We start from the raw sequence: 23,549 nt of genomic DNA, 5'->3' as shown, positions 1-23,549 counted from the left end.
ATTTTTTTGGGGCTTATACTATAAATGTGTCTGCATTTCCCATCCATTATGCTTTCTCAATAAAATTACTATTGGTTTCAGTTTATGTATTTCATCAGTGTGACACATCTGCTAGTTGCTAAGCTTAGTCACCAACCATGAAATCGAAATGGACAATTCCGATGTTTTATGCTTTGCATTGTTTATTATAAAGGATTTATCTCTGCACACATCATGTCTTTTTCAAGGGCGGGACAATCCCTCCCTCCCAGCAACCTGTCACTTACATATCACAGCAATTAGCAAATAATTATCCATAGATCCAATCAGTTCAAAATCAAAGTCCTGTCCTACATGTTTTTTCTTGTACTAGAAGCTGTTTAACTCAGATTTACATCACAGCAGAGATGAAAAGATGAGCACAATTTACGTTTCAAGCCGATTTTAATCTTTAAGCACCATTTTGATATTTTTTATAACATTTATTAATATTTATATTTCTGTGAGATCGGCTCACTTAAAAATTTACACTGCAAAATTTTTAATTTTAGTAACCTCAAGGCAATTTCAAGCAAAATGATATTGGGGTGCACAACGATATATAAGATTGTAATATTCTTTCCCTTAATGGATAAAACATGTCATTTTGTCATGAAAACTGTTCATCATCAGTGGGCATGACATGTAAATGACTCATGAGCAAATGATGCAAATGAGACAAGTTTTCACTCACTTGTCCAATTGGTTAGTTCACTTCAAAGTCAAAAAGTTGGACGTCCCGTCCCCCCCCGAATAGGCCTATATGTTGTTGATTCATGATGCTTTATGGGCATGACTAGATGTCGTCATCTTGCATTAGTCACAAAGAAACTCTTCTTACATGTCTACATTTATCAAAGTTGCACAATCGGACACTTAGATTGCCAGTTTGGCTGTGTTTTTGCATATGCATGTCTATTAACCCCAGCAGAGTTGCCGCTTTATCACTGGTTGCTGCTAAGCCGTCCCACATGATGGATTTTTCTAACACATTCTCCCTCTCTCTTTTGCCTTCAGGCTGACCTCACCGGGATTAAATGGAAGTGTTTTGTATGGCAGGGCCCCACCTCGTCCCCCATCCTCTTCCCGGTGACGGAGGAGGACCCCATCCTGTGCAGCTTCAGTCGCTGCCTGAAGGCAGACGTGCTGAGCGTGTGGCGGAGGCACCAGACCCCGGGCCGAAGAGAGCTCTGGATCTTTTGGTGGGGAGACGACCCCAACTTTGCCGAGCTCGTCCACCATGACCTATCATGTACGTCTACCTCCTTGTTAAACTGACACGCTTCTCCCGAACCGTAACGTTTGTGCATACAGAATAAGAAATGTATGTAGTCAGAGATGACATTTTGCTTGTCAGGAGCTTGATACCGAAATTCTTTTGGTAAAATCAGTGGTTAGACGGGAGGTGTTTCCAGACATTAGTCATAGACCAGTTATTGCAGTTGTTGAGGTTTGCTAACTGCATCAGTGTCAAAACAGAAACAAAGTATTGAAGGATTTTAGCATGTCTGCAGCGAGACTCATATGCATAACAAATAAGACACGACTTCATATATGGAAGAGGAAACTATGATTACTAAAGTTAATGAAGCTTATTTAGATTGGCTGGCTTGGCTCAATTCTTTTTTTTTAAGGTTCAACTCTAAAGTATAAAACGTGTTTCTGATCCACATTTATTACCATAATAGCTTGATCAATATTTTGTATTTTAAAAAAGTGATGTTAAAGGCACAATATGTAAGATTTTCGGACGAAAATATCCATAAACCACTAGAACAGTGTTATATATTTTGTTGACTTGTGTCAAATGTTTCCAAGAATGTTTAAATCCAGAGAAATAAGCGATTTTAACCGGGACATGGACCGTGTCTGTACGTCGCCTATCAATGACATCATACCTGTCATACCCTCGGTTTCCGGTTTTATTTTGTAGAAACCATGGAAACGCCAAAGACGCTTTAATATATGATGGGTTTTATTAGACAGGTGAGCAAATGTTTGGATACATTCATTGACAGAAAACGAATCATTGTTATACAGCTCAACACAGTTAGTCTTAATGTTTAAATCTGGTTTTCTTGATTTACCGCGAGTACCATGTTTTACCATGACTAATATCGATCTAGCTCACTGTAGTGTGAACACGTGTCTCATAGTAGCGGCCGAGCGAACGCACAGAGTAGCATTATAACAACTTTGAACACACTCAAATGTATCTAATATGATTTAAACAGCGCCATTGAGCATGTGCATGTGGATATAATACAGGGTTTTTCATGGGTCATGAATGGTCTTTCGGTTGTGGAGGACGAACACGGCCATCCATGCACACACACTACAAAGTACCCAACACATGTGAACTGCAAGCCCAGTACTAAAAATAAATAAACTTCAATATAGATGCAAAAAAAAAAAAGCTTGTAATATTAACATATCCTATCAGGGCTCCAGACTAACTTTTTTTCACTAGGAGCACAGTGGGCCCCAACTGAACATTTTAGGGGCACAACCAGAAATTTTAGGGGCGCACACCGTAAATCAACATGCTAACCAAATCTACTAATTTCCACTGTATTACTAATAGGGATCGGTATCATTAAGGTTTTAATGGTATTACTACTCTTACCCATACTGCTTATCGATCTGGTACTTTAACAGTATTCTTACCGGTTCTTTTTATTATACTTTTTTTTATTTTATAAAAAAAAAAAAAACATAATTAACATGGCTTTATAATCTGAAAAGTAAAATATCTATAGCAAAAGAAACCGCAAAGTTTGAACAAAAATATAAAACATCTATTTGTAAATGGACCAGTGTGCAGGCATTCGGAAGGTCTGCTAACATTAATATTACAGTAAAGAACAAACCTACAAAGAAATCTAATAAAGTAATGAAATGTAAAATAACACTGCATAGTTTTCACTGTATAAATTGATAGATTAATGCTTATAAAAGCTAAAGTTATTAATTCAAGAGATGTGAATTTTTTCTATTTGCCTTTTGTTCGATTCGAATCAATGGCTCAATCGTCAGCAGGTTTATCTGACGCTGCCCCTTTAAGACCGATCGAATGTAGAACTAATAATATCATATTCTCCTATTTCTCCAAACTATTTACGGCCATTTAAGATATAAACTGTTAAAATAACTACTCTCCAATCCGGTCATTTTGACACCGGCTATTTGGTGTTTATTTGATGGTTTAGACGCGCACACGAAGCCTACAATATTAAGTGCAAGTCGGTCCATTTCGCAGCACACACACATAAGCCGCCTTGAAGTTGGAAACAGCGTCTCTTGCGCGGATTATTGTGCATTTAATAGCTCTTTATTATCAAACACATCCCGCAGTTTAGCAACAGTAGAGACTGCAGTTTACAACAATCACTGATTCTGACACTGAGAAATGACAGCGCAGCTGTGAAGGGAAGGATGAGCTCGACGGGACACTGGTATAGGAATAGTTTTACCTCATTCCATCTTTTTATAATTCTTGGAAGCCAAAATCGAAAATAAAATTCGATTAATATCACAGCACATCCCTAAAGTTTAAGCAGACTAAACTTCTGTGTAGTTCTCAAAATGCGACCATTTAGTCGCACTCTGGAGCCCTGCCTATTTATTCAGACAAGGACAACTCACAGGACAAATCATAAAATAAAGTGCTTAGAACTATTTTATATTTAAAAAGAAGTAAATTTATATGTAAAAAGTGACCAATTTAAGATGTAAGTAATATAATGAACAACAAAGTAACACGTGACACATTACATAGAAAAAGTGACAGGTCTATTATTTTGCATTTTCAAGACTTCACGAGGTACACAAAGCGTGAAAACTCCCTTTATATAATCAATAAAGCCGTCTACGCTCTGCAATGAATCTCTTATTGACATTGTGCTTTTACTTTCATGTGCACAACAGATATGACTGTGATTGGCTGCAAAGTATAATGCTGCAAAAACATGCAAATAGAAACTTTTGACACTTCTCATGGGGCGCTTGCACAAACACTCACAGAAGCATTTTAAAGCAGTACCAGTAAATGATTAAATAAATCTTTGGCGGGATATAGATTTATTTTGGTTTATTTTCAATGCAACTGTCAGTTAGCATCACTCTGGTTCCCTCGAGAAAAACCCAATAGGATTTTCCCATAGGTTTTTGGATTATCGCAATAAAACAAGCTCTGTGATCAACAAAAGTTTATGATACTGACCCGTTTTGTCCATCAAGATAAACACAACTTTTAATAATTTTAAAGCATGAATGCAGTCGGCAGAAGTAAAAAGCTAAAAGTAGGCTGCCTATAAACGAAGTACACAATGGTCACATGACTTCAATGTCACCATTACTACTAAGCTTCTGACAACTCTCAGTTTTTATCTCAAAACATTTTCCCAGAACGTTTGAGTTAGAATAGTTTATAAGAGCCAAATTATAAGCATAATGAGGGGACTGAGTTTACCTGTTCGGCGTGATGACGTTTAATCTCCTCGACAGCCTCTATAGTCCCATTTAGCCACTTTGTTAGCAACCACCTTTTTCAAGACATGTAACGGGGTAATACTGATTTTATGTTGTAGAATATAACAAGAAAAGGTCTGTGGTGAACAGGCACTATTTCAGCCATTTAAACAAAAACAAAAAAACATTGATGATGGAAACGAAAGTCAGGGCTCCAGACTGCGACCAAATGGTCGCATTTTGCGACTAAAATTTGAGTGTGTGCGACTGAATTTTACATCCAGTCGCACATGTGCGACCAGTAAATTTGCCTGCTGTCGGTACTGGAGAAATTAAGAAAATACACTTACTATTTATAATTGATAGACGTTATATCTGGCAAATTCTATATTTGCCAGCCGTTTCTATATGAGATAATATGATGCATTTTTGCTCTTCGCAATCCACAAGTGAGAAAGCGAGCGAGCGAGCTCTCTCACGTGGAGCTACAGCGAACACAACACATCAGTCAGCTTTAATGAGTGACGATGGCCAAGAGAACTACACAAAAGTATAGTTTGCTTAAACTTTAGGGATGTGCTGTGATATTAATCGAATTTTATTTTCGATTTCGGCTTCCAAGAATTATAAAAAGATGATATGAGGAAAAAACTATTCCTATACCAGTGTCCCGTCGAGCTCATCCTTCCCTTCACAGCTGCGCTGTCATTTCTCCCTAAACCTAAACTTAACGTCAGATTCAGTGATTGTTGTAAACTGCAGTCTCTACTGTTGCTAAACTGCGGGATGTGTTTGATAATAAAGAGCTATTAAATGCACAATAATCCGCGCAAGAGACGCTGTTTCCAACTTCAAGGCGGCTTATGTGTGTGTGCTGCGAAATGGACCGACTTGCACTTTATATTTTAGGCTTCGTGTGCGCGTCTAAACCATCAAATAAACAACAAATAGCCGGTGTCAAAATGACCGGATTGGAAAGTAGTTACTTTAACAGTTTATATCTTAAATGGCCGTAAATAGTTTGGAGAAATAGGAGAATATGATATTATTAACAGTTCTGCATTCGGTCTTAAAGGTGCAGCGTCAGATAAACCTGCTGACGATTGAGCAATTAATTTGAATCGAACAAAAGGCAAATAGAAAATATTCACATCTCTTGAATGAATAACTTTAGCTTTTATAAGCATTAATCTATCAATTTATACAGTGAAAACTATGCAGTGTTATTTTACATTTCATTACTTTATTAATTTCTTTGTAGGTTTGTTCTTTACTGTAATATTAATGTTAGCAGACCTTCCGAATGCCTGCACACTGGTCCATTTACGAATAGATGTTTTATAGTTTTGTTCAAACATTGCTGTTTCTTTTGCTATAGATATTTTACTTTTCCGATTATAAAGCCATGTTAATTATGTTCTTAATTATGTTTTTTTTTTTCATTAAAAAAAAAATACAGTATAATAAAAAGAACCGATAAGAATACTGTTAAAGTACCGGGTCGATAAGCAGAATGGGTAAGAGTAGTAATACCATTTAAACCTTAATGATACCCATCCCTATTAGTAATACAGTGGAAATTAGTAGATTTGGTTAGCATGTTGATCTACGGTGTGCGCCCCTAAAATTTCTGGTTGTGCCCCTAAAATTTTCAGTTGGGGGCCACTGTGCTCCTAGTGAAAAAAGTTAGTCTGGAGCCCTGGAAGTGCTAAAATCCTAACTCTCTTTCACGTTTTGCCCTACAAAGTGATGTTATACCTGCACCACTCTATAGAGTACTGATGTGTCCCGTCTCTGTGTTGCACAGGTAATGAAGACGGTTCATGGGAGAGTGGCCTGACCTACGAGTGTCGAACGCTGCTCTTCAAAGCCATCCATAACCTACTGGAACGCTGCCTCATGAACAGATCCTTCATTCGTATCGGCAAGTGGTTCGTCAAACCCTACGAGAAGGATGAGAAGCCCATCAACAAAAGGTAAAAGAACCGCTGATTGAAACCGTAGCTCTGCTTCTTGTTTATGTCACGGCGATAACCTGCCGTGTTTTCATGCCCAGCGATGCGGATACATGCCGTAAGCTGCGGCTTTTAACAGCATGATCCTCATTGTTTGTCGCAGCCGACGAGTGACATCAGGCTGTTGGCATCCTTGTGTGGGGAAGAGCCCCTGCTCTGGAAGCCAGCAATACTGTCGTGTTTCCTCCTGGGATACTCTGTCATTCCAACAAAGCTCCTGTCTTAAGTGAAATATTTGGATATTAAAAGGAGGGGCAAAAGATGCGGTCCATCTAATTATTGGTCTCATTTGCATCGATGTCATTGGCTCCCTCAGGGCTGAGGTGTTGTGGTGTGTCTGTGGGTGGGAGGATTTGGCTTCCTGCTGTGGGTGTGTGTTCGGTGCACTCTGTCTCAGCTAAGGATGCAGAGCTGGAAAGTGTAGCTGCTTCCTCTGTCTACGTTTTAATGAAGAGCTTACTCTTCTCACAAAACACTGACTTTGCGGTTTCACACTAGGTAGGTCAACAGGAACCACCATTTCGCTTTCACATGTTCAGCTCTGCCTGAACTTAAAAATATGCGAAACATCCAGACTTCTTCCTAATAAGCATAGATACTCGTGGCTAAGCATGCCGGGTGCTTTGTTGTTTCCATGAACAAGGGAGCTTGAATTTACACTCCGTTCAAAAGTTTGTGGTTGGTACATTTTTTTTCTTGAAATGTTTTTTGGTAACCCTTTACAATAAGGTTTCATTAGGTAACTACTTTAGTTAACAAGAATTAAGAATGGCAGTTCTTCTACAGGTGGGCTGGGCGATATAGCCAAAAAATGATCTCAGTAATTTTTTTTTTAATATATCAGTCGATATCAATAATTGTCACGATAAATGTCAAATATTTATTTATTTCAAATTTAAAGGCAGATTTAAACTGGTTTTAAACTCTTTATTGTCAGAACATGACAAACACTTCACATTTTCCTTCCACTTTTCCAGTCATTTGTCCGGAACAAAATAAATATCTTAATAGAAAAAATTATGTCTTGATATTGTTTCTAGTCACGAGATTTGTGTTGCCTGACTTTGGTGTATATCGTCAGCACAGTGTGCACAGGCTGCAATATTAATAATATTACATGGTTTGTTTTAGAAATGCACATTTGACAGTGAGTTGACAGTAGTAGTAGCTTGAGTTAGGAGGATGCAGATGTAAATGTATGTTCATCAACAAAAACACGGACATCTGTAAAAATTGTAACCTCATTTTTATATGGTAAAATTTAAATATTCTGAGTTTTATTAAAATTAACCATTGGTCTGCCATAGTATCATACATTTAGATCATGATAACCTCAGTTAAAAACATGCATATAGCTCTTCACTACCATGGTAAAATGTATCTATATGGTTTCTATGGTATTCGTATGAAAAACAGTAGCCTAAAAACATTTAGTGTAAATGCATAAATTCTATAGCTAAATAAAAATACTGTAATAATATTCCATTACTCCTTTAATACATGTCTACATTAATAATATAATTCTAATACAATTCTATAAGAATGTCCCACATTTCTGCCACAGTATGGTGCAGTTAGTGTCACAACAGTAAATCCATGCTAAATTATGGATAAGATCGAACATCCTTCTGACTGTATCATTGCCAGAGGTGGACAAAGTACACAACTCCATTACTTGAGTAAAAGTACTGTTGGTTAAATATTACTCCATTACAAGTGAAAGTTGTAAAGATAGATTTTTACTTAAGTAAAAGTACAGAAGTACTTGCTTTGAAAAGTACTTAAGTATCAAAAGTAAAAGTAAACGCATTATTTTATAATTGTTGCATTGTTGTATGAATGCACGCTGTTCCATCATGGTGGTTTACGCCAGCCATGCTCCATCTGACATGCTAGCATACCTTGAACTCATTTAAATACTTGTTTAAAAGTTACAAAGCTCTTATCAAAGTCAAAATCATACTAGAAAAGAAAGGTTTCTACATTGTGTTTATTTGACAGGATTATGTAAAAACATATTTCTGAAAGGACTTCAGTTAACATTATTAGCCCAACTACGTAGTTTTTGCATGCTAACTAACATCATTGTTGAACGCTATACATTAGCGTTGTATCCACAAGGCTAAGGCAACTTGGCGGGTAAATCTATAAAAATCATTTGACCGACCGTACTTCATACCAGTGTTAATTTTGACAGCAAATTTTGATGTCTTTTGACTACAACATTTTAGGCATCTGAATTGTTTTAGTCTAGTTTTAATTGACTATAATAAGATTTGGACCCACTTTATATTAGGTGGCCTTAACTACTATGTACTAACATTTTAATTATTCATTTGATACAATGCACTTATTGTGTACGTACATGTTTTTACATTGTACTTACATTTAAAAAAATACCTGCATGTAATAACATCTGTAATTCATTTCTGTAGTTAGATTTGTAATTACACAGTTGGCACTTCCCTTACACCTAACCCTTCCCTTAAACTTACCCATACCATAACACCTATCCCTAACCCTACCCGTATCCCACCTCAATATCAGCAAAGGTTTTTTGCAATGCAATTTGAACACAGTAAGTACATTGTACTTATTTTTTTTATGTTAGTACATAGTAGTTAAGGCCACCTAATATAAAGTGGGGCCTAAGATTTTAGTAGATTCAATAGACTAAAATTCAGTACTTGTGGTCTGGCGTCTGAGAGGCAGCTTTCTGTGTGCACTTTTGTGTCGTCGCACTTTTTCAGACTTATCCACGTCTGCTCTTCTGAATTTTAACTTTTAAGTATGGCCATGGTTGCGCGCACTTCGCCTGGGAACTGCCGCCTTTTATTTTGCCATCAATTGATTGGTGTTCAAAAAATACTTAGAAATCATTGAACTTCATGTGATCCTACAAGAGTGATTACTGATAGGCTGTCTGCAAATTTTTTTTTTCCCATTTTAAAGAAGAAAACAAATCATCCACTGACTTTCAAAGCGGCTACGACTTTCTACTTCAAGGGCCTTGATAGAAATGTAGTGGAGTAAAAAGTACGATATTTGTCTTTCAAATGTAGTGAAGTAAAACTCACAAGTTTCCGGAAATAATACTACTCAAGGAAAGTACAGATACTCAAAAAGTGTACTTAAGTACAGTAAATGTACTTTGTTACTGTCCACCTCTGATCATTGCGCACAGTGTTTCTAGTGTTTGCCGGCGCTGTTTTGTCTGACTTTAATAGTAGCTTAAATCACAGAGAAATTAGTGTTTTTTGCTGAATTCACACGCTTCTCACTGGATCTCACAGCGCTGTTTCGTGTTCGCGTGACCGATCAGAGTAAACGGATCTGCTGTAGTGAGCTTGCGCTGGCAATGGACTTTGAGCCGAGCGGATAAATGGTCTGTGTGTCGCGGTTCAAATGAGCAACTGAATGTGTGCTACCTTTCATCGACAATTTCGTCATCTTTTGATGATAACGTAAAGTTAGTTTCACTTTCAATTTAACCGCTTCCACTCATTTTTTCCTTCTCGTGACGGGTTTTCTTTGCCAGTAGAGCGTGTACTTTGACGTGCAAGCTAAAAGCTGTTTTTGCGTTTATTTCTGCTGTGTGATTGGTTGTTACATGAATCCATATCGAGAAAAAATTTTCATAGCTTATCATCGTTATCAACATTTACAGCCTTTATTAATCTTAGTGAATTTCAACATTTACTAATACATTCTTAAAATCAAGTTGCATTTGTTATCATTAATGCTCTGCGAACTAACAATGAACAACTGTATTTTTTATAACTAATGTTAACAAAGATAATAAATACAGTAATAAATGTATTGCCCGTTGTTAGTTAATACATTATATAATGTTAACAAATGAGACCTTATTGTAAAGTGTTACTGTTTTTTTAAAAGTCTCTTTTGTTAAAGTCTCAAAGCTGCATTTATTTAATAAAAAATACAGTAAAAGCAAAAAACAATAGCAATTTTAAATACCTATTCTATTTTATGTTTTTTTAAATATAGTTTATTCCTGTGATCAAATGCTTAATTTTCAGCATCATTACTTTATTTTCACATCATCCGTCAAAAATCATTCTAATATGATGATTTTCTGCTCAAGAAACATTTTTCATTATTAATCAATGTTCCGGATTCTTTAATGAATAGAAAGTTAAAAAGAACAGCATTTATTTGAAATAAAAAATATTTTGTGATGTTATGTTTATTATCACTTTTGATCAGTTTAATGCATCGATTCATTACTGAATATAAGTGTTCATTTCTTGGCCAAAAAAACGTACTGACACCAAGCTTTTGAGCGGTAGTGTATAGGGCTGTACATGCGTTGAAGTGCCACCTGTCTGTGTGGGGACTCCATGTCACTCCTAAGAGTGCTTAACAGACATATAAGGAATGCAGACTTTCCCATTTCTCTCTCTTTCCCTTTATTTCTCTGTCATTCGTGCCTGGCACTGCACAAAGTGATGCTGGCGCTGTACTCCGTGGTGTTACCAGGGGCCGTCACTCCATCACTCCAGTGAGCGCATGCACTGTTGGATTAAAGGCAGGAAGTTCTGGTTCTCTGTGTTGGTGTTTCTGAATGAGAATGGACTACACTGTTCAGGCATGCAAAGAGGGCTCCCACTGGAAAGTTCTAGAAAATCAAATTGTAAATGCCATCAAAGAGATTGTTAGTGTCTAGTATAAATGCTGTGCAAGAGAAATCAAATAGATTTTGTATTGAAAGGTTTGTTATTGTTAAAATTCAGACCTATCATGGATCATTAGCGCTCAGGGCTGCACGATTAATCGCAGTTAACCCGAAATCACACTTAAACCGATTTTGCTTTGTGCGATAATGAAATCTCTAAGGCTGCGAATTTTTTTTTTTTTTGCGCAGCTTGTCAGTGAAGCGCGGCTCTGTGATCAGTAGTAAATGCCGCTCCGTCTGAAAGCACTGCGACTTATAACATGCATTTGAAAACGCAACACACACGCGTGTCAAACATCTTTCCAAACATAGCATTTATGAACCTCTTGTCCAACAAAAGACAACATTTAATAACATGTTTTTACAACAAACTCACTTCATAACGGCAGGTGAGCATCCTTCTGTGAGATGAAGTGACTTCTTACACAGAATAAGGCACACAACATATTATTTCAGAGTCTTCTATACAGTGATAAAGGCTATGTCGATTAGCATTGAAGTAGGGATGCACAATTAATCCTAATCGTGATTACAATTACAGATGCCACAATTACATAATCGATCAAAGGTGCAATTACACAAAAAAAGTCCACTTGCATTATTCTGCATGCTTAAGAAAGATGTTTCTTTTTCTTTCTACAGGTTTAGGGTTTTCCATAGTTTTAGTTTTAGTTTTAGTATAACATTATAAAATCAAACTAATCTATAGTTGACATTTCAGACATTTTAAAGGGTTAGTTCACCCAAAAATGAAAATGTCACGAATGTAAAGAACTCACCCTCATGCTGTTCCACACCAGTAAGACCGTTCATCTTCGGAACACAAATGAAGATATTTTTGTTGAAATCCGATGGTTCAGTGAGGCCTGCATAGCCAGCAATGACATTTCCTCTCTCAAGATCTATTAATATACTAAAAACATATTTAAATCAGTTCATGTGAGTACAGTGGTTCAATATTAATATTATAAAGCGACGAGAATATTTTTGGTGCGCAGAAAAAACGCAATAACGACTTGTATAGTGATGGCCGAATTCAAAACACTGCATCATGAAGCTTCGGAGCGTTATGAATCAGCGTATCGAATCAGCGGTTTGGAGCGACAAAGTCACGTGATTTCAGCAGTTTGTCGGTTTTGATTTTGATCCGAATCATGATTCAACACGCTAATTCATAACGCTCTGTAGAAGGCTTGAAGAAGAACTTTACCATATATTATCGTTGTCGTGTGTTTATTAGTCATGTTTTATCAATCAGAGCGTTTCAATCTTCTGTTTATTCAGCTACAGATAGTATGATGCCCATAGGGATTTCCTGGATTTTTTTCCCCCCAAATCGTGTGCAGTTTAATTTCGTTAATGATGCAGCCCTATTAGAGCTCCAAAAATTCCCAAATCCACCTTCAGAACTCAAACCTATTATAAACACTTGGCAAGCCGATTGGGATCAGTGTAATAGAAATAAACTTTACTTAGTCAATCCTGTGGTTGGTGGAAAACGTTGTGCCCATTTTGAAAGTCGCTGGGACTATATTATCTACACTCTGTGTCAAATAGACCACTCCAGACTAACACATATGTTTTTGTTAATGGGTGAAGATCCTCCTTTTTGCCCCTCTTGCCAGAGACCTTTATTGCCTAAGCATATGTTGATGGAGTGTGAGGGATGTCTTGAACTCTGTTAGGAGTCTTTACTTTTCTGTAGATTTTTTTTAAGTCAGACTTAAATTTGGTTTTAGAAGTGTTATCAAAGAAAAAGCCTTTTATATATACTTGCATATAATACTTTGGTGTTTTGTTCTACAGTGTAAATCACACACCCCAAACGTACTTCTTAGAAACATATGTTTTAACTGCTTCAAAATGTGTTATCGGAAAGTGTGTGTAATTTATGTTTCTAGGACAAGATGTCAAAGTAGTGTCGAGTTATGTTTACCACAGACTTTATTTTACTCATAAATTAAAATTTTTAAAAACCCATAGGAAAATCTCGAAGGAACCAGCAGCGGGTTCTGGCGTCACACCTGCACCACTCTTTAAGATCAATAACTTGCATTTAGAAACTAGATACGATGGATTTTCGTTTCATGCTGACTTTGAAGCTTCTGAAAAAGCCACAAGTCAGTGTGATTTCAATGTTATCAAAAAAAAATCATAGAGGATCATCAGAGAAGTTGCTGTATATTAAACGTCTATATACATTTGTAATACTTCTTATTAATGATTAATAACCTATTGTAACCCTGTGGTTTTTGATTATTTGCTTTTCTTCAGCATTGCATGGTTCATTCCCTCATTTTAGTTTTTTGCTTTAAATTAAAGTTTTCAATGTTATGATTAATCAATACGTTTTTTTGAATCCTAAGGAAACAAAATAAGGCTTCTGTTAAAAAAAGTGAGTTCAGTTGATGTTTCCTGAATGCGTGAGTGTGATCACTCATCATCTGCTTGTTTGGTTACACTGTAACAGCTGTTTACTCTACCCTGCAGGTCATACACACTCACAGGTGTTAGGTTGTTAACTTTAAGCATGTGTGCTACAAAGCAAATCAGAGTGTGACGCATTCATTGTGTTCAAGCATTTAATCAAACTTTTTTCAAAGTTGAAGTTAATAGGGTTACTTTCTGAACTTGTAATAGTATACGCACGTATCTAATGTTCTAGCATTTCCTAACTCTTTTCATAGTACTCCTGGTCAAGGTTCAGTCACTAACTGCAGTGCCTGTAAACACACTGTAAAGACATCAGCTGTCAACACACCATTCCCAGAGACCTCCAGGAAGCGTGTTACTTTCTCCTAGGCTGTGACTCCAGATTCCTCGAGTAATCCTCCATTTGTTCCCCTCTCTCTGCAGTGAACACCTGTCCTGCTCCTTCACGTTCTTCGTACATGGAGACAGTAACGTGTGCACCAGTGTGGAGATTAACCAGCACCAGCCTGTGTACCTGTTGAGTGAGGAGCACCTGACAATGGCCCAGCAGAGCAGCAGCTCGGTCCAAGGTAGGAGGAGCATTACTGATCAGTAGGCCCAGACCAAATCTGCAGTGCACTACATTAGGGATGGGATGATTACCTGTTTTACAATAAACCATGATAAAATGTACTGACGGTTAGTATTATCGTTTAAAATGTAATGCTCATTAAAACCATGTTTGATTATCATGATTTTGAAAACTTGCGGTAAATCCTGTCGTCCCAGCATCAGTCTGCCGCAGGTGTAGCGCGCAACGTTGTTTTTTGAACGAGAAGAAATGGCGGAAAGTAGTGACAGTGCACTCTAAAAGCAAACCTGAGGTGTCGTCATATTTTGGCTTTTTACAAAAGTCCTGAGGGAAACTTAATCGAGGATGGTCACCCTGTCTGCAGAACATGCAAAAAGAAAGTCACTGCAATAGGGGGAAACACTTCAAATCGCCACTGTTGTATAGCGAACGCAATGCAAGTTAACTTTGACGTCATAATTGAACACAAAATGTTGTTTTGAGTTTAATTATTTTATTTCACTCACTTGAAATTAACATGAAGCTTCCGCTAAGAAATGTTCACAGCAACTGGCTTTGCGTTTGAGCCAAGGACGAACGAACAAGTTCAAACGAGACTATTATGGGTAACATTTAATGGAGGATAATGCAGGGTTCCCACTCGTCCTGGAAAACCTTGAAAACCTGGAAAACTGATGACAAATTTTCCAGTCCTGGAAAACACATGGAAAATTAGAGAAAATGTAAAATGTTTGGGAAAATTCTTTAAAAAAAAGTTATTTCTCTAGCCGGGTATAAAGAGTTTATCGCTGGCCCAAACAATAAGCGCTAGTTGCAGAAAGCACATGTTCAGGAATGCGGAGTTTGATGTAGTATTTTGAATAATGACGTTTAGTCTTGCTAATGCTATAACTGCCCAAATGTATGCAGTGAATGTTAACTCGTAAGCTGCTACCTATTCACATCATTTTGATATAAAGGCACATTTGTGTGTTATAAAGTCAGAATTGCAAGATATAGTCAGAACTGCGTGATATAAACCCACAATTCTGACCTTTTCTTCACAATTGACTTTTTTGCGCAGTTGCGAGTTTATATCTTGCAATTCTGACTTCTTTTCTCAGAATTGTGAGATCTAAACTGAGTTATAAAGTCCAATTCTGAGGAAAAAAGAATTGCGATCATTTTCACGTTTATATCACAAATATGTAAACTCGCAATTGCGTGAAAGTCAGAGTAGCGTGATTAAAAAGTCACAATTACCTTTTCTTTCTATTCTGTGGTGTAAACAAGCTTCCATAGTCATAATGTATGATTAAGAGCTCATATTGAAAAATGCTGGATTGTTAAGTAATGGCAATAAACTGTACGGTTTTTAAAGACTTAGAAAGCAATATTTGGTATGATCCTTGTCTTTTATTCCCGCCGTAGTAAAATTGAAAATGTCCTGGAAAAGTACTGGAAAATGGTTGCTGAAAAAGAGTGGGAACCCTGATAATGTATATTCATTGTACTCTTATTACACTGATTTTTTTATACCACATAAATAACTACGGGAACATATTGATTTGAGATTGTTTTAAATCCTGCTTTATAAATCCATTTTGAACAGAGTACAAAACAATCGTCCAAACAAGATGCTCCACATCAATATTATAGTAGTATTAATAGTAAACGCCTCATTTGAAATACAATAAAAAACGGAGACATAAGACAGCAAGTCCCATTTGAATGAAACGAGAGGGCACGTCCGTTGTGATGCAATAAATAGGGTTTTGGTGCTAATGTGGCATAACTGTTAAAGGCGGTGCGCATGGTCACGTGGTTCACAAGCTCTCAATAGTTCTAAATAAACCAGCGCTGAATGGATAGACGACCGCTTCACTATACAGGTATTTGGAGCAATTGTTGGTAAACAGTACAGCATAGTGTGCATTGATTATTACATCAACCATATTTACAGGATCATTTTATTATGGAGTGATGGAGATGCAAATGTTTTTCTTGTATTTAGCCCTGAGGGATTCCTTACTGGTCACACTCATACTCATTGATGGTCAAATGTGACCATACACCTTAACTATGTCTCAATTAAATAAATGTTCTATATTTTAGTTTAATAATATTTTGAGGAGATCTTTTGGTACTAAATAGGCCTACTATTTGTGCAATAATTATGGTCCATTAATGACCATTTAATAAATTAAAATATTTATCTTCTAATATTTTTCTTATTTATAGTACAATTAGTGTAGTAATTAAGGTTAAAATAGAGAATTCCAATGCAAAGAGGCAAATTAGAGTCATTTTGTGGCTGGAAAAATAATAATTTTCATTTGTAATGTCATTACCCACGAGGTGCCTGTATGGCTCTTTAATAAATATACATGTATCTAGTCTAGTTGCTCAAAAAAGTATTGCAGATCATAACTGATTACTTATTTTTAGGTTTTGCATTTGAATCCATATTTAGACATGATCAAACACTAGATTTCTTTAAATGTGACATTTTTAAACGTTAATAACTTGCATCCTAATATTTTAATGATACTTATATAAGCACACACAAGTGAATATTAATGAATGCAAGCAAATATAATTTAACCCAAGAAAAGTTTAAAATAGTGTTAAAATAGTGCTACGGCAAACTTATTTTTCCTTATATGTACAGTGGGCTATATACATATGAATTGATACTGAATCAAGATCAAAATCAATATTTGTGCCAATCACCAACCCCAAATGTCAAACCCCAGACTAGGGCTGAACGATACATCGAATTTTCATCGTCATCGCGATATGAACTTGCGCGATGAACACATCGCAGCAGACAGCCTGATACGATGAATAAGGGAAAACAGTTTAAATGCGCCAATCTGAGTAACGTATTCTGAATACTTGGATTACTTCCACATTGAATTGCATTTTATAAGTGTAGGAATGCGGCCATCAAATCCTGCTTAAATTATAAAATATTTAGCTAATGTCAAACGGGGCCAACGGCTCTTGTGCTGGTAAATCAGCGCATAGGAGAATGTAAAGTTGCACTAAGCAGGAGCACCGGCGGTGGTCGGCCAAAACACTTTTTTTTGTATGTGAAGCTGTTTTACGTGAATATTATGACACGAGTGAAGCACAAAGCTTTATTTACAAAATAAATAATAGGTTCGCAGTTAAATGTTATATCACAGCCATGGAAACATATGGATTCATGCTGAATGAGAGAGGAAGGCTTTGTGTGGTGAGCTAAATTTAAGTTTGCTTGCGTTTTGCTATCTGGTCACACGATTTTCCACAAATTTAACAATAGGCTTACTCCATTTTATTCTACTGGACATGGAATCTCTTATTTATTTTCCCAAATCCTCATTTACGTCTCTCACAGGGGATTACGTTTCTTCCTTGTTTGATGTATTTAGGAGTAGGCTATATTCGCATCATTTACTGTGGTAAAGTAGAAAACGAGTAGGACAGATACATTTTACTTCAAACTTTACTTTATTTAACACAGTTTGTGCTTGCTATTAAACTTGGTCAAGTTTATCTGTATAGTGCATTTCACGCCGGAGATTTTTAGTTTCGCTTTCTCTCACAGCGCATAATCAAACAAAGCCTAAGTTCTTGACCCTGCGGAAGATAATTTCGTTCTTCACATTTTACTACAAGTGGCCTATCAGTTTTGGAACATCAGGAGAAAACATGAAGATATTAGAAAACGATGCTTCTTTCCTGCTCCTGTCATCCCTTTCAGCGCAAAGGCATATGACGCACGTCAATGGGGAAATATAAAAAAAATGTTTCTTTAACTAATATTTAACTTATATTATTTATATTTCGATTATTTACAGATATTTATTTAAATGTTTTACAGGCTGTAGTATGTTGTTTCACTGACGAAAGTAGGCCGACTAAAATCAACACGCATGTTTGAGCCTTATATTTTTTATTTTCAAAATGTAGGCTATTTAATTGAGGTACTCAATCTCAATTAAATAGCCTACATTTTGAAAATAAAAAATATAAACGAATAATATATTTAACGAATATATAGCGAATTTATATATATAATATAGCCAAAAATATATATATATAGGCCTAGGCATGTGTGCGTGTGTATCCGCCACTGCACAGTTGCACTGCCGTGTTATATTTCGTTCTCCCTTCTCTTTTTTTCTTTAATATGAAATGCTGTTTAAATTTCCAACATAGAAACGCATTCTTGCCCTGGCTCTGTTGTTCTGGCTCCATCTCTACCTCTAGCTCTCGCTGCTCCTCTTCCGACTGATCACGCAAACCGTGCATTTTTCGTTTTCATATTGGGGCGTTCTGAGAAATGCATTGAGTTGCCTTAATTTATTTAGAGAGTAAATAAACTCATGAAACAGAAAAGTATGTGTAGGCTATTCCGTTACTGCCCAACACTGAACACGACCTATTAAAGCACTAAGACATGGGAACAGTATAGCTAACATTCACATTTGAATATTTATCGCAAGTCATATCGTCATCGCAATATTAAACAATGTTATCGCACATCGCAGATTTTCCTCATATCGTGCAGCCCTACCCCAGACCCCCCACACCCCACACCCTTTCCGCCCGTTTCGGTCTCTCTCTTTCGAAACGTTGCTAATAAACAAGTTTTGAGATAAACTTTGCAAATATTGATAGTGTTCAGGATTTCCTTTTTGACTTGAGATTTAAGTAGGAAAAAAGTGGTTGGTTTATATCCATGGCCCTTGTATTGAATCCGATTTAAGTTGGAAAAAACAACTCGATCCATGGCCCTTCCCTGAATCTTGGCCAGATTAAGCTCTAATGTGGAGCAGACTTATGTGTCTGTGAAAAAATGCTGTTAAACTCATTTTATATATAATTTTATTTTTATTGTCACAACAAGTCACACAGTTATATTGATATACAGAGTGGAAAGTTTTGTTCTCACCGTGAAGCACACAATGACAGTAGACTTGAGAGGGAATTTTACGCTTTAGTGTTGAAACTGAAAAGATGACAAACCCTCCCCTTTGTTCTGTTGTCTTTTTTGTGGTTTGTCGTTGCCTCAGCAGTCAGACTGGTGGCAGAAACGTTTTCTCCTCTGCTCAAGGGCGCAGCAATGGAAGGCCTACATCATGTTAACACCTCTGAGACGCTGCTTCTCTTGTGGTAGTCATTATCTCAGTGTAGCCCCACTGTGGCCCTGATGAGGTGTTTTCCAGATTCAGTACTTCTCCTGCTTTCAGCTTTGTTACATCACCACCGTTCCCTCCAGGGTGCTGAGTTCACAAGCTTGTGACTTGCATTACCGCTTGGAACAGTATGTTTTACCCTGAACAAGATGTTTCTCCTCAACCTGTTCTCCTATATCCAGTGCACGTCAGTCCTTAATTCACCTTCGGAAATACTGTTATTTGTTTTAAAGAGCACCTATCATGGAATTTTGAAATTTACCTTTCATGTAGTGTGTAACATAGATCTAAGTGAACAAAAACATCCTGTGATAGCTTGAAATATGACAGTGCACCGTATATATAGTTATTTTCTTTCAAAAGTAAGAGTCGACTCGGAGTCATTTTTAAGAATCGTTAGAAGACCGAAGCTTTTTCTCTGACTAGATGACGTCAACTTGTCAAGTTATTTGAATACGATACGCCCACTTATTGCGCTCCAAGACGCCAGTGAAAACTAGAAAACATCATGGCCACGAGACGCTGTGTTCTGAAGTGCGACTCAAAAGCAAACTTTTTTCATCTGCCCAAGAATGAGCATTTGAAGACTAAGTGGCTTGAAGACAAACCATACATCGTCGCGATTGTGTGTTTATTATTAGTCGTCAAATGTATGTTTCGCGATCTCAGGAAGCTTTTATTATGGACTTTTATTATGGCACATGGTATCTTCTTCGTCTGTCTGTACCATATATGGATTACATGTGCACAGAGCGCCCTCCGGCTGCCAGTATGAATTGAAAACAACACATAAGAGACTCAATCGCTCATGATTAGGCTATTTCTGCCCATTTTGAGGAAGTATTGAATAAAAAATACTCCTCTGTTTAGAAATTTGACACAGACATATGAGAATCTATCAATATGTCTCCTCATCTGCACACTTTTGAACTAAAAGCCCTGAGGGATGTTGATTTGTCGCGAGTCTTCGTGAGGAGTTTTTTTATAAATGAGATCAGCTGAGGCTCATTTTACAATCAAACAGTACCGACGCGGTTTTCATATTCATAACTCCTGACACATATTAACAAATTACTGTCATTATAAGACTTTGATGGGCGTTCCGTATCCGAGAATATCTGCACAGACTATACCAATCACAACTGACTGGGTCATCGGACCAATCACCGCAGATTAGCGTCACGTAAAGGCGGGTTTTGAAAAGTGAATCACTAAAGGAATCATTTGAGAATCGCTGTCAAAACAGGTAAAAATAAATGCATATTATAAGAAAACTAAAGTCTTTTTTGTCATTGCATGCATGCAAAACTGTTGTTGGGGACTTCTAAAACAATATTTGGAACATTTTAAATGCCATGATAGGTGCTCTTTAAATATGAATTAAGCTCTTATCTGTTGATAGCATGCTGCCAAAAACGCTTGTTTCCACCATGGAATGAAAAATAAAATAAAAAAGTAAGACTTTTATTTTTTTTCTCAGAATTACAAGATATAAACTTGCAATTCTGACTTGAGTTTATAACTCACAATTATAGGTTTGCATCTAAAAAAAAAAGAAATAAATGTGAGATATAAACTGTATTTCTAGAAATAAAGTGAGACAAACTCGCAATTGTGAGCAAAAGCCTTAAACTTGGGTTTAAAATTGCAAGTTATAAACTCGGAATTGCGACAAATAATATCTGAATTGTGAGACAAACAATACAAACAAAAACAAAAGGTAATTGCGTCTTTTTTTCTCACAATTGCGGCTTATATTTAAAGTGAAACCTTTATTTAAAGGAAGAGTCCTTTCCTTGTTCCTCAAGATTGCAGATAACAAACATCTTTATCTGAAGCTTGTTTGTGCTGCATTATAAGTGGCTAACAGTCACAGATTGATTGATTTAATTTAGTTTTATTCCAGTTGTTCTAACTGTAATGGCTGGAGATTGACTTTGGCAGAGCTTGTTCCACAGGGCTTGTGCTCAGTTGTCTGGCATGTGTTAGTTCATTAACCGTCTCCCAGAGGGCAATCTAATGCTTATGTTAGACTCTTGTTAGATGATTCTGCAAAAGCAATGATGTTGAATGCCAAGTGCACTCATTCTTATTATCCCTTCATATTTTATTGTCTTGTATACTGGGGCCAAACATCCTCTCAAGTAATGCTTATCTTCATGGAAATTGACTGATAATATAGCTAGTGCTTTTTTTTTTATGACTGCAATGTATCTTTCTTGCTTTGCACAATAATGCTTAATTAGCCTATTAGACACGTATATGGACTCTCTTTGCATTTTATTTTTATTACTCATACCCATGTTGGGACATGCCAACTCCCCGTTTCAGTGCGGATCATATCTCACCACAGTTTTGAATGGCGTGTAATTGTAGGTGTGGGAAGCTGCACAAGTTGTAGGAGGAGTGGAGATAATGCAACACTTTCTGTGCTCCAGTTACTTTCGTTTTGCTTTAATGGAGTTACCAAATATGCACACTGCGTTTCACATTCACTTATTTTATTGTTTTGTAAATATATTTGCTGAAATAGTCCCTACCGTTCAAACGTTTGTGGTCAGTGAGAGATAATAAAAAGTGTATATTTTATTCTGCAAGCGTGCATTAAATTGATCAAAAGTGACAGTATGTACATTTTTAATGTTACAAAGATTTGTATGTCAAAAAAATCCTGTTCTTTTAAACTTTCTTTTCATCAAAAAATCCTATAAAACATTTATCATGATTTCCACTAAAATAATAAATGTTTCTTGAGAAGCAAATCTGAATATTAGTGTCACATGATCCTTCAGAAATCATTCTGACATCACATGAATACATTTTAAAATGTATTTAAATGAAAAAACGTTATTTTAAGTTGTAGTAATACTTCACAATATTAGTTTTTATGATATATTTGATTAATTAATGATGATGCCTTGATGAGCATAAGAGCATGCTTTTAAAAGCATTAAAAAATCCTGACAATTTTTGAATGTTAATGTATGTCTAGAAATGAAATACACAAATAAACTTTGCATCAGCAACGGGAATGCACTTCAATAACTTAAGCTTTTTTTGTGGTTTCATGAATAATTAGGAGAAATATCTATTAAAGGATTAGTTCACGTTAAAATGAAACTTTCCTGATATTTTACTCAAAAATGTTGAAGGTCCAAATCAATGCAGTTTCAAAGCGCTTTGAAGGGCTTCAGATGCTCTGCGTGATCCCAGACGAGGAATAGGGTCTTATCTAGAGAAACCATCGGTCATTTAAAAAATAAATAAAAAATGAATATACTTTTTACTGTATATTACCATTACTTTACCGTGTTTTGATAAAGGCCGTTTGTATTAGTCCTCACGTTTGCTTGGGGCGGTACTTCCGCCTACGTCTAGTGTGACCGTTCCGGCGTGATTACGCAATCTGTGGCGAGCCGCAGAGCAGCGCAAGAGGAGCAATTTAGGTAAAAAAAAATTTGAAAATGACCGATGGTTTGGCTAGATAAGACCCTATTCCTCATCTGGGATCGTGCAGAGCCTCTGAAGCCATTTGGAACGGCATTGATTTGGACCTTCAACATTTTGGTTGCCATAGAAGTCAATAATGTGGAGAAAAATCCTGGAATGATTTCCTCAAAAAACTTAATTTCTTTTCGACTGAAGAAAGTAAGTCACGGGCACCTTGGATGAGATGAGGGTGAGTAAAATAGCAGGACATTTTCATTTTGACGTGAACTAATCCTTTAACATCCAAAAAACTGTTTCATGATGCTTCTGAAAGAAAATACCTCTGTGTTTTATCGTCCTGTTTCAGATCTAGTGTGAACTTGTCAGTCTGAAATATTGGCAGAGCTTTTGTCTTTCATTTTATGGCTTACTTCGTGGCTCTAAGCATTGTTCTCATGTTACCACAAAGTGAAATTTATGAGGAAATGTCACTCTTGCATTTACATTGACACAATATTCCATGCCTGTTTTACCCCAGTGATCCTCTCTCCGTATGGTTTGAGTGGGACTCTGACGGGCCAGTCCTTCAAGCTCTCAGACCCACCGACCCAGAAGTTAATCGAAGAATGGAAGCAATTCTATCCCATAGGCCCCAACACCAAGGAGGTCACTGACGACAAGATGGATGACCTCGACTGGGAGGATGATTCCTTGGCTGCTGTTGAAGTTGTTGTTGGTAAGAGAGAACT

At 36.7% G+C, this 23,549-nt stretch overlaps 1 protein-coding gene across 1 annotated transcript in view; it reads left to right on the top strand.

Annotated features, from left to right (window-relative positions):
• med13b (mediator complex subunit 13b) overlaps positions 1–23,549 on the top strand; it is a 49,931-nt gene that overhangs the window by 2,222 nt on the left and 24,160 nt on the right. Inside the window, exons 2-5 of the mRNA XM_079822628.1 lie at positions 1,036–1,270; positions 6,296–6,464; positions 14,056–14,201; positions 23,339–23,536. Of these exons, the coding sequence (XP_079678754.1) occupies positions 1,036–1,270; positions 6,296–6,464; positions 14,056–14,201; positions 23,339–23,536 (748 nt within the window). The remainder of the gene's footprint in view (positions 1–1,035; positions 1,271–6,295; positions 6,465–14,055; positions 14,202–23,338; positions 23,537–23,549) is intronic.

This window comes from Gobio gobio (assembly GCF_949357685.1).
Source record: "Gobio gobio genome assembly, chromosome: 8".
Lineage (NCBI taxonomy): Eukaryota > Metazoa > Chordata > Actinopteri > Cypriniformes > Gobionidae > Gobio > Gobio gobio.
Note: the sequence above shows the minus strand (reverse complement) of the source record. Positions and strands in the feature narration are given on the sequence as shown.